General features: G+C 37.5%; 1 protein-coding gene and 1 long non-coding RNA gene across 7 annotated transcripts in view; one reads left to right on the top strand and one right to left on the bottom strand.

The window, feature by feature from the left end:
* The first annotated feature begins 292 nt into the window (after positions 1-292).
* The window catches only part of LOC145934113 (uncharacterized), a 36363-nt gene continuing 24712 nt past the window's right edge, over positions 293-11943 (top strand). The window contains exon 1 of the long non-coding RNA XR_014424993.1: positions 293-664. This is a non-coding gene — a long non-coding RNA (uncharacterized LOC145934113). The remainder of the gene's footprint in view (positions 665-11943) is intronic.
* Pxb (putative Hedgehog signaling attenuator pxb) overlaps positions 1779-11943 on the bottom strand; it is a 499142-nt gene continuing 488977 nt past the window's right edge. For all 6 annotated transcript variants that reach the window (XM_083034387.1, XM_083034389.1, XM_083034388.1 and 3 more), the window contains 2 exons: positions 10135-10491; positions 1779-9427 (listed from right to left, as the gene is read on the bottom strand). In XM_083034387.1, the coding sequence (XP_082890513.1) occupies positions 8763-9427; positions 10135-10491 (1022 nt within the window). In that variant the 3' untranslated portion in view covers positions 1779-8762. The remainder of the gene's footprint in view (positions 9428-10134; positions 10492-11943) is intronic.

Here is an 11943-nt window from a genome sequence, read left to right as displayed (position 1 = left end):
CCTGCTACATACATACATATATGTATTCTACATAAAATCCATAAATCTCTTACGCGAAATAGTAGTCGGAAATTAGTCGGAAATAATGGTTATATTTTCTAATAAATTAAAATATTTCTAATAAAATATTTTATATTCATAAATATTCCGTGATATTAATTTTTTTTTTTAAGTGTATTCATTCATTTATATCGTATAACGCGAGATAACAATCGTACGATCTATATCTTATATATTAAAATGCGAATGTATACATATATATATTATATTTTCTATCGGCGTGAAAAAAGTGGCGAAAGTGCAGCTTAGGAGCAACAGGTGTACCAACGTATTGGCATGAAATTGGCGCGCTTCTCGTCATTCTCGCGCCAATTTGCGAGCAACGCGCGTGCCGAACGGATCGTAGCTTCTCGTGAGACGTTTATTTCTTCGCCGTGTCGCGATAAAACGAGCGTCGCGTGCAATTAATATCGAGAGCGATGTGTAAAGTGTCACGCGTATCATCGTACTTATAGTGATTAACACACGCGCGATTGTATTTCCGCGAAATTAAATGGTTTTGCGCGTTAATCGTGTGCGAGAGAGAGAGAGTGTCATGGAGGACTAGCGGAAGGATCAAAAGAAGCCGCAAATTAAGGAGATGCTGGACGAAACGACGGACGGAGTGAGTAATTTATCATTTATTCTTACTTGTGAATATTAATCGATCTTTTATCTGCTCCCTTCACTCCCTCTTCTGGTACGCCAACTTTTATATTAATATGTGTATAATATAATATAATGTGTGTAAATATGTATACTCTGTATTACACATGTAAAATATTTTTATATATTCATATTTAGATATATCGGAGAACAAATGTGTTATCTGATTGTTGACGATTTTTCATGATAAATTGATTTTTTAATATATTATCAAAACTGAGTTAAAGAGATATGAGTATCAGTAGGAGATTAAATTGTTATTACCTTTCTGACATATTTCTTGAATTTTTAAAGTTTCTGCTTAATTCAATCTTGGTTTGTCTTCTCTTCTTGTCCTTTGTCTATTTCGTTGAAGTTGCAGCTTTCTTCATATTTTTACAATTGAAACGTATATTATATTTTCTTCCCATTTTCGACCGCTTTCTCAAATACTTACCTTCATTTAACTTGATTGATTTTTACCATAATTAATGGTAACGAGCTACCACATGTACACACATTTATGTAATTGAAATATTTTATGATATGTGAAATTGATATTATATTTTGAAAATACAGTTTCACTGATATTTGATGAATTTATATTTTTATATGAAAAATTTAAAAATATTAATCACGTATAATTATGTATATTGTAATGTAAGAGATATATCCTACACGCTTGCATTTACCTACATTTTAATCTTTATTTAATTAAAATACAAATTTTTTATAATATGAACAAGTAGTATATTTTGCAATTTGATAAATCTTTTGCAATTTTTACATGATTTATGATTTTTTCAATATCTAAAAACATAATATGAAAAATTATAATTGAAACTATCTCAAAACATAAAAGATTTAGATTTATAATATACATATAATGATTATAATGGTAATTGAATAGCATTTTTTTAAATATTCATATGTACTATGAGAAATACATCTATCGGGGACATGCAATTTTTAATTTATTAAATAAAAGGAGTATATTTGTAGTTGGAATAATAAGAAATCTTAATTCCTTATTAAAATATGAACTTGAAGTCGCAATATGATCGGGTGAAAATAATGATAGACGACGAGTGAAATTGAATAGTAAATCGTTTATTAGTACGAAGGTGTGTGATAATGTCTCGAGATTGCCGTCTCGGCCAACATTTCGTGATTAAAGAATGCCGGGCCGCGGTATTGTGATACCGTGACGTGAACGAGTGTGACAGAGTTTTTTTTTTCTTGTTCCTTAGCTGAGACGTAAGAGATAGATGTTAGAACTAGTTACCCTGTTCTGCGAGCTGGTGCCCCGCTCTTTCGTCGACGCCGATTCCGGTCGATCGTCCGCGAGGATTCTCCTCTTCCAGGATCTTCCTCGTAGTCGATCGACCTTCGGTCCACCGCGACAGTGAACTTGGGATGCTTAAATGGTATCGGATGTAGATTAAATTACCATAGTTCGAACGACCTTCAAGGGTCTCGCATTGACCAATTAAGTTACTGACGCCAACCCGCGACTAGATGATCCGAGTTGAATTGTTGATGAAGTTAGATCAGACTTAAACAAAGATTTAATTCGCATTAGAACGAAACGAGATAAAACGCGCTTTGCACATTTAACGCTTTCAATGCAGCAAAAATAATTCTCAATCTCTGACGTAAGTCATTGTGTGATTGTAATCAATAATGAGTTTAGTTTCCACTTATTTAATGAAGATGACATTCAATGTATCTACAAGAAATAAAAATTAAACAATTACATTTAGCACTTTTATAAGGCAGTGTTTAGCTTGCAATCTATAAGAATAGGGACAAGATTTTTTACAGCCATATTTAACGCTAAATGTAATTGTATGACTGCGTGTTTTATTTTTCAAAAATTGAAGATCGCTTTGAGATTCGGACAGCTACGTTTAGCGTTAAATGCGCGCTTAGAACACGATTGGTAGCATCCTAGGCAGACGACGAAAGAGCGAAACGCCCGTGCGAGCTAACTTTCAAGAGATGCTACTTGTTACCTCCTCTCTAGGAGATACTAGTGCCTATGTGTCCTCTGTCTATAGCGCTAAAACCGCCGCTAAGAAATAGCGGTATCAAAGTATGGGACTGTTGAGGAGGAGCGGCGGGGGAAAGTGTGCCTCTCCCGTCCCCTTAAAACGCAACAATAAATAATAATAACTTCGCGACTCGTATACGCGTTTGAAAAGGTACAAGGAAACGTTCTTTCTACCTCTAACTTTCGTTCATACATTATCTCTTTTATTTCTTCATTTCTTCTCTCTCTTTCTCTCTCTTCAATTCTTTCTCACTCATGTTTTTGCTCTGCAAAAGCTCGCTATCTTTGCGCACGTGGTACGGGGAACAATAAAAAATAATGTCGAGATGGTGAACGAAAGATAACGATTTTACAAATAAAATATAGCGCTAAACGGTCTATGCGTGATCCAGCAGTTCGTGCAAATTTATATACAAATTTATCAGATAAAATATACATACATTGTTCTTGAATTTCATACCATAATTTTTACAAATAAATTATACATTGTACATCATTTTATGCAACATTTTTAAAATTTGAATAAATCAATTTTTCTGCATAAATGAATAATGGATAAGATGTTAGTCAATTATGAGCGGATATTATTACAAAAATTTAATTTAGATAGTCTATGTGCAAGTGTATGCAAATAAAATTAATGAATAATCTATATTCGACTTATTTTCTTCAATACACGATACTTTTTGATCATTCATGGCCCATCTCGCGCATACTTCGTTCACTCACTCACTACACTCGATATGCAACAATTAATCGCGATCTTTGTAACAAAGATTCGCGAGTTTGATCGAGAGCGACTTCTCCCGTTCGCTTAAATAAAAACAATAATAACTTAGACTTTCAGCGTACGTATCATACAAGCTATGCACAAGAATAAAATAAAAAACAACATCGCGAAACATTCAATCAACATGGACGTAATAAGACATGAAAGCGTGTAATTCTGCCTCTCGTTTCCTCGATTTTGTTTCTCTTTCTCTGTGTCTCTCTTTTTTCCTTTTTCATTCTACAATTTCTCTTCCGATCTTTCTCGATCTCCGTATCGCCTTACATTTTCACGTTGTGCGCATTCTTTGATTGTATGCAGTGTTTCTTTTTGATGATTCTCGTCATGATAAGTACATACTGTACATATTCATTCTTCCCTCTTCATTCTCGCGCCCTAGCCAGTCATGCTCTCGCAATTATAATTTTATTTTATTCGGCTAGAATATACTTCCTGAGGAACGCTGAGAGCTGCCTTAGCTTAATTTCAGGAATTGGACTAATTAGTCAATAAAAAATTTCGCTCCTGAGAACATGTTCGAAGGATTCCGAATAAACTTATGTAATTTACGAAGTCTCTTCACAGTACGATTCGTTACCATCGTAACTTATTAACTAAATAGTAAATTAAATAATATTTTACGGATAAGCTGCTCGTAATTTGTTCGACAAAGGAAACAACGTTCTTTACTTAATTAAATCAGTACGAAATTATTCAACTATTTCATGCTTTCCTTATTCGATTAATTTAACTTGTCTACGGAATTTTCTATAATTTGTCAAGACCGTAGACGCGAAACAATGGAAGAAAATAATCAGCAATAAACTGATAAAACGTCGTCTTGATTATCCTTAAATCGATGAAGATAAGATACTTGTGCAATTTAGTCAAACTCAAGATGTAATAATAAAAATAAATTTAAAGGAGCGAAAAATATTCTATACATTATTGCTATATATTTAGAATAATTTAAGCAAATAATCGACAGCATGACTTTCAAGAGCGTTACATTGGCATAACTTTATACCGGTAATGTTGCGCGATTAACAAATTTCTTTGCCGTGCAATATAAACTCGCGCAAATCGATTTTCTCATATAAAAACATAGGCGATTGTTGCCTCGCTTGATTTCGATTCACACGAGTGAATTATTATTAGCATTAACGGGATATTATTTCGGGGCTGCACCACAGGGTCGGACATTCTGATTTTAAATATTTTCAATAATGCTCTTATTTTATATGCAATCTTTAGATTTTATTAAATACATATTTGTGATCAAATCATTGATGAATAATTAAAAATACTAGAGATTTTAATTTGTATCATGAACATTTTACATGTTTTAGAGTGCAATGCAATTGTTTTCTTAAAGTTTCCACAAGATTGAATCGCGTAAATTTTTTTTTCTTTATAATTAGATTAAATAGGAACTGCGCGTTCGTCGAATGAGAATTAAAAGTCTACCCTTTTCACTACTTTGGGTTTCGCAGTTTCAATGTCTTGGACCGGCCCCGCTATGTCGATCGCGCAAACTACCCTAATCTCTCCTGGCGCTCGTACATATAAAATTATATTTACAACAGAGTGATTATTTTTTTTTGTGTTGAGGTATTCGCGTCTAGGCGCGTCTAAAAAGAGAGCGTGCACTATATCGGAGGAGCGAGAGGGAAGCTCGCGAGAGGATTTTCTTTTTATCTTCTTCGTTCTGCTCGTCTTTCGACCCTCTCGCTCTGAAAAGGGGGAAAAGATACAATGAATTCTCCCCCTTTTCCTTTGTCGCGTTCGCCGTGATTGCGACGCGCGCGCCTGACATTACAAATAATTTAAAAATTATATTTTTATCGTATTTTTTATAATCTCTTTTTTCGCGTCTCTCTCTCTCTCTCTCTCTCTCTCTCTTCTTTTTTTCCATATATAGTTTTTTATGTATATATTAAATTTCATTTCTGTTCTCTTTCGTTTTTGCACGCACAACGCACGGGAAAAGATCTCAGTAACGATATCGTTATATAGTACAACTATACTACACACGGGTGGAACTTTTCCTCCCGGCTCTCTATTTACATGGCTCGCCGTTTACTTTCTTACACGTGCGGTATGTATAAGGTGATAGCGGTATTTATACGGTGTACTAACGTGCGCCTGTACATCCCTCGAACACTTTTTCCTCTCACTCTCTTGTATCGCCTGACTCTCATCTTATCTCGCTATATATCGAAAATTCGAATAATTTTGCACCCCGGGCTTCTGTCACTTTGTTTCGTTGTATAAAAACTATCGATATCTCTACATTATATAATTTTTATATTTTAAGTTCTTATTCAATCTAACGTCGACTAGTTTAGAGTGCACCGTAATTTATTAAATATTTTATTCTCTGCATAAAATTACATTCTGATGTGTAATAAATGAGAGAATCTAAAATTATGTTACACAATCTAAAATTATGTTAACGTAAAGATTGACATGTAATCAAATGGTCCAATGTTGTTAAAAATAATTATATATCCAACCAATTATGACAATCTTTTTTTTCTACAGCGGGACAAAGTAACATCCTGAGGAACAAATTAACGCCGGCTTGTAACAATCAAATTGTAATAATCAAAGCGTCCCGCGAATCCATGCGACTACCGATCGAAGGTCGTTGATCGACGCTCGTATACATAATAATGCAACTGATCGCGATAATAGCGTGCTTAATAATGCACGCGGGTAATTTGCGCCATTCGCACGCGGGCCTTTGTCCGCAATAAAGCCGGCGTTCGCCAAACGGCCGGCCGATTCGTAATAGAGTATAGGGTTGCGAGCGTGCCATGATTTCGGCTCATGAATTTTCCATGACGCGGGTTCCGTTACGTTATTAACGACAACAATGTCGACTTCGTCAGCGAAGCTGATCGCGGCGATTGCTTCCACTAGAAAGCGATTCGCGTTGCGAGAGAGGTCGAACTGTGAAAAGAGGATTTTTATGGTCGTCAGTGGCTTTCGATGTCAAAACGGACGCTGCGCGAATCAAGGCTTCATCGAGAAAGCCTTCACTTTCTCGGGGATAAAATTTTCCCACAACTTTCTATTCTCTCTTTCTCTTTATTCAGCAGTCTATACGGTTTTACGCTTCCGTAATTTAAAAATTACAAAAATAAAAGGCTCGCGCGCGACGCCTGAAATCTCTGGCTGTAAAAACGCGAATACGTTTGTTTAGTGTAATGGTGTACTAGTCTCGTGCTAGTCGTGCGTGTGGCAACTATAATCTCCGACATGTTTTATGCAAGTTGGAGGTCTAAATAATATCCGTTTGGGGATTATTTCTTGGATAGTCTTCCATAAATCTATTACTCTATACATTATACAATATTGTCGTAGAAAAGAGGATTTTCTATTTAAGAACATTGAGATTGAATCAATTTATTATCACTAGTTTGCTTGGTCGGATAGATCAATAATACATACTTCAATTAGATAATCGCAATATGGTTTTTATCGGAATTATATATAAATTATTTATTTTTTATAAAAACTGATGATAATAATATTAAAAAATTGAAAGTTTAGGAAAAGAATATATTTATTGTTATTATTATTATTATTAAATTATTTCTGATAGATCGCGTATGAAATATTAAACTTTTTACTTAAGTACAAGGCATTGTTTGGTACTGGACTTTGAATTCGGAACGCCTATTTCCATATTACATAATGTTCATAATACATTGATTGTATATAATTAAAACTAAATTATCTTTTTTAAATTCAATATTTTTTATTTTTTTACGCAAAACTAATAGAAAGCGCACAGCTTGTGTCGTAATCTAATGGATTGATCAAATTCCAACGTGCACATATCGTTCTTCCTTTTTTCAATGATTACAGCATAGTCCAAAGACTCGGTGTTAGTCTATCGTGTGTGTGTGCATTTATCATATATCTCGAGAATTTTATTGGCGTGTGTGTATAAAGGCTCCCTAAACCGATACGAAAAGTGATTATTATCGGACTAGAAACGCGACATGATCGTATAGTACCGTCTAATGTCGCCTGCAGTGTATGCGATCGAATCCGCTCCTCCGAGAGACGCGGATCTCGGAAATTTAATTATAGGTTTCGTCGTATCAAAGTTTGTACGAAACTTGTCGGCCGGGTGAACAGGCCCGGTCGTTTAGGATAGAACTGGCAGTGGATCGGTTAATCTGACCGCGAGAAGCACCCATAATCGACATACGCTTGATCGGCAATCTGCGCAATTCTATTTAAACAATCTTGTATTTAGCTTAGCAATACATTATGTGGGAATTTTCTATAAAAATGTTACAGTGATCAGAATTAAGAAAATTAAATTAAAATCGTTATTTTTTTCTCTCATAGATATTTTAATTTAAAATAGTTTTAAAATACTAATACTAATACAAATAATTCTAAAATAGTTTTAAAATCATTTAAATTATAATTTTATTCTTGAGAGATGCATATTTCAAATTTGTTGACTTTAGCACGGTACTATTTTACTATCATCTACGTATTAATACTATTTCAACTTATATATACTATTTTAAATATTTCTTTTCTGTGAAAATCAATGTTATGTTTCAACACTTTTGATACGAATGTCGGATTCTGAGTGTTTCCGCTTTCGTTTATTTGCAAAATTGTCTGCGGGTCGCTTGAAAGAGCAATAGAACTGTCTGACTTCGCTACTTCTTTGTAATTCTTTGCGATTGGTAGTCGCACAATTTGCGGGTGACGATGAGGACGAGGTCGACTCGTTCCAATTAACGCACTCTTTCTCTCTACATATAAATTACAAACGATTAGACTAAAAAGATAGAAGTAATTGTTAGCGTCCTTTGGTACCAGCCTGAGTCTTGGATTACAAATAAATTTGTTAGATAGTCTTGCGTATCGGCTATATATATATAAATCACTAAGAGATCACTGCGTTTCTCTCGTCCTAATCTTGTCACTTGCTCGCGAATTTCCTCGTCGCTCCGACGATCGAATCAAGTCTGCAAGTCACGATCATCGCGACTCGATCAGCCGTAGCAACCAAGATATTCTTATTGACTCTTAACCATGGACGTCGAAGTATCAAAATACAGCAGTTTAGCACAGCCGAATCGGCGCTCTCTCTATTAACGAACGTGCTCGTCAATCCATCGTGGCCGGTGACAGAAACGAGACTCTTATAGTTTCGCTCTTTCACTCTCGCTCTCTTTTTCCTTAACGAGAATACATTTCGAGGAGGTCGGTCCTCCATTAGGACATAATGAAATCCCCGGAGTGATGCGAATGATTAGAGTTTCGGTGCTTATCCCTGCGATGATTCGTCCGGGAGTTACTGCCGCGAGTTCCGTTGGTACCGGTGGTGCCGGAGGTGTGATGGCTGTAGCCGCTGTCGCTGCCAAAACTGCTGTCAGGTTGGCCCTGGTACAATCTGCCAGCGGTGGTCACCTGATCGCACGTTGCGTCCCGGGTCGAATTAGTGGTGTAGTACACCGGCTGGCTGTATTTGTCGTCGCCGAAGAGCCGGTCGGTCGGCTGCGAATACGTGTCCGAGTATTCGCCGCCTACCTGGGTGTAGAGCGGCGTCGTGACATCGGATTGATTCTGCAGACCGTAATAATCGCCGCTGTATTGTTGCTGTTGCTGTTGCTGCTGCTGTTGCTGCGACGACAGGTACTTGTACTTGTCGCTGCCGGACGACTTGACGCTGCGGTTTGAGCGCTCCTTGCCACTTCTGTTCTGGCTAGAGTAACGATGCAGCGGACCCAGCACCGGTACGCTTTCGTAAGGGTTCTCCTCGAGCCGCGGGACTTGTGCGGCCGGCAAAGGCGGCATAAAGTATGGTAACCTGTGCGCAACCGACGGGACGGACTGTTGACGTTGAGTAATGCTGTTGCCTGTTCGGGCACCAGCCACACCTGGAAGCGGAGACTCGAATCATTCAAAGTTTCAAAAATATACATTTAGTTAATATATATAAAATGTACATATCACGTGATGAAATTAAAATATTAATCCAAAATTAAATAGTACAGGTAAAAATCAAAATAGAAAGTCGAGATAGTTTGTCAAGATAAAAATTGATATTCGAAATTAAGATCGGAAAACAAGAATAGCGAGAAAAGTTAATCCAGAAAGTTTCAGTACGAATTTATCTATCATTCGGTTTCATGAAGAAATAAATAGAAGATACAAGTTTTATACATAGATCGTGTTGCAATGAATCTCAGTAAATTCCGAATCAAAGTATTCATGTAGAAATTGTACGGAAATAGTACACAGTGAATAAGCGTAAACAGTAAAACAACAAACAGTAAAGAGAAATAAGTAGAAATACGGTTGTTCGAAGAATCCAAAAAAATCCGACAAAAAGGAATAACGTCGATGGGAGTCTACAGAGTCTATGTGTCGTCAGCTAATAGTAACGGTAAACATCTACAGCGTGAGGATGAGCAAATATATCGTTGTTAGTTTAACGTCTCGCAATTACGAAATCTGTCGAGCGATATTACTTTACTTTCTTCTCGAGAAATATTTCCTGGAATGTTTAATCTTTCCAATCATCTTATCATACCTCCTTTCATCTCTTCGCTAGAACATCATTATGGCTTAATTATCTGTTTACCCGCGACGCTAGGATAGAGTTGAAGCAGCGCGTCCAGCAGCATGCCTTCGTGGAACTCGCCCACATCGTGATTTTTGTCCCGTCTACGTCGGTCGAGACTCCTGGGGCTGCGGCCGCGTCGCTCACGTGGTTGTCTGCCCCCTGCGGGACATGTACCCCAAGCAGGACCCCCGCTCGAGGTGAGCATCCTCGCCTCGGACGGTTCTCCCACCGACAGCTCGTCCTCGGCGAACTCATCCTCGCTCGCCGGTTTGGATGCGTTGGACGCGCGGTGATGGTGACGATGATGATGATGATGGTGATGTAGACGGTTGCGGGCGTTCAGCTCGCTCTCCTCGTCCGTCTCCGGATGGTCCCCTGCGGAGTAGAGAGGATTCGTTAGAATTTACTTAGCACTGCGATGAGACGGGGAGAAGGGGTGAAAGAGGAAGGCAATTAATCGCGAATAAAATCTGTCCGACAATCGGGCAGGATTAATTGGACGCTGAGAAACTAGAGTATTCTTCGCGGCAACGCGCGATGAGAATTAATCAGGCGGGTAATTAGAATCTTCCTGAAGAGATAAATTATTTAGCAAAATGAGAAGACTGCGGGATATGTGGATTATTCGATATACGGTGACTCACGAAATTGATCAAGAAAATATCTTAAAGAAATATTTAAATATTTAAATATATATGTATATATATTACAAATTTTATTTATTTTTTAAAAATTTATATACATATTTCTCTGATAAAAGACAAAAATTTATTTCTATACACCTTTTTTCTCTTCCTTAATAATGTTAAAAAAAGGGTTTTATATAGAATTCTGAAAGCTTTTAATCAATTTCGTAACTGTGAGAATGAAATTGAGTTTTTTTTACAAAGATACCTCACATATAATCTCATGCGGGCTGCGATTGCAGTATCATTCCACATTTAAGAAAAAAAACACAATTGTGTCTAAAATAGAATTATTTTCTTCAATCATGGGAAGGGGAGATTCGGCTTCGCTTGCGAGAACAAGCTGGAGATCGTATCAAGCTCAAATCTCATTTAAAACAAAAAAAGTGCATCTTGAACGATTGGAGATTTTGCAGTTAAATCGTCGGAATAACCCACGGTCCATTTCGGCCGATATTTCGGCGTAGCCGAGAGAATTCGGTTTCGCGCAGGAATTTCGCTCTCGTCAATTCGGCAACGCGAGCGCGAGCGGTCTCTCGTCTCGCCGTTCTCTCCTCCGTTAATTGCCTCGCGTTATTCCGTCGAACACGAACGTTCGGCCGCGATCGATACTAACGACACAGTGGGGCGTGTACGAGGGTTAAAAAAAAATTGGGGAATGTCGTACGAATAATCGCGACGTAAAAGGAAAAAAAAAAAACGAAAATACACATCCGAAATGTCGCGCGCGCGCTTGTGATCGCGAAATCGGTTTCACGAAAAATTGAACGGACGGCGTTCCATTAATTTTTTTATCCCCCGCCGAGAGAGAAGATGCGCGACGAATAAAATCGACAAAACGAGACGGAGAAAAGAAGACGTATCGCGCCCCCGAACTGTTCTCGAGCAGATTGAAGGTGTTATTGTCTAGCTCCACTCTCGGACATTAAGTCCGCGTTCCGTTGGCCATTAAACCGTTCGAGATAGCCTCCTCCTCTGAGTCATCTGACGGCGAGTGTCCTCTCGAAATATCCTCCGGTGTTTCTACGGAGGGATATGATAGGAGGATGATCCGTTAACAAGTCGATTCCGACCGAGATATATCCCGATTCGCAATTTCCGTCATTGGATTTCCGAATAAATAACGCGATATGTTATTAGC

Source organism: Prenolepis imparis, unplaced genomic scaffold, assembly GCF_030444845.1.
Source record: "Prenolepis imparis isolate NDT839.2.m4 unplaced genomic scaffold, iyPreImpa1.0 SCAF_3, whole genome shotgun sequence".
Taxonomy (NCBI): domain Eukaryota; kingdom Metazoa; phylum Arthropoda; class Insecta; order Hymenoptera; family Formicidae; genus Prenolepis; species Prenolepis imparis.
Note: the sequence above shows the minus strand (reverse complement) of the source record. Positions and strands in the feature narration are given on the sequence as shown.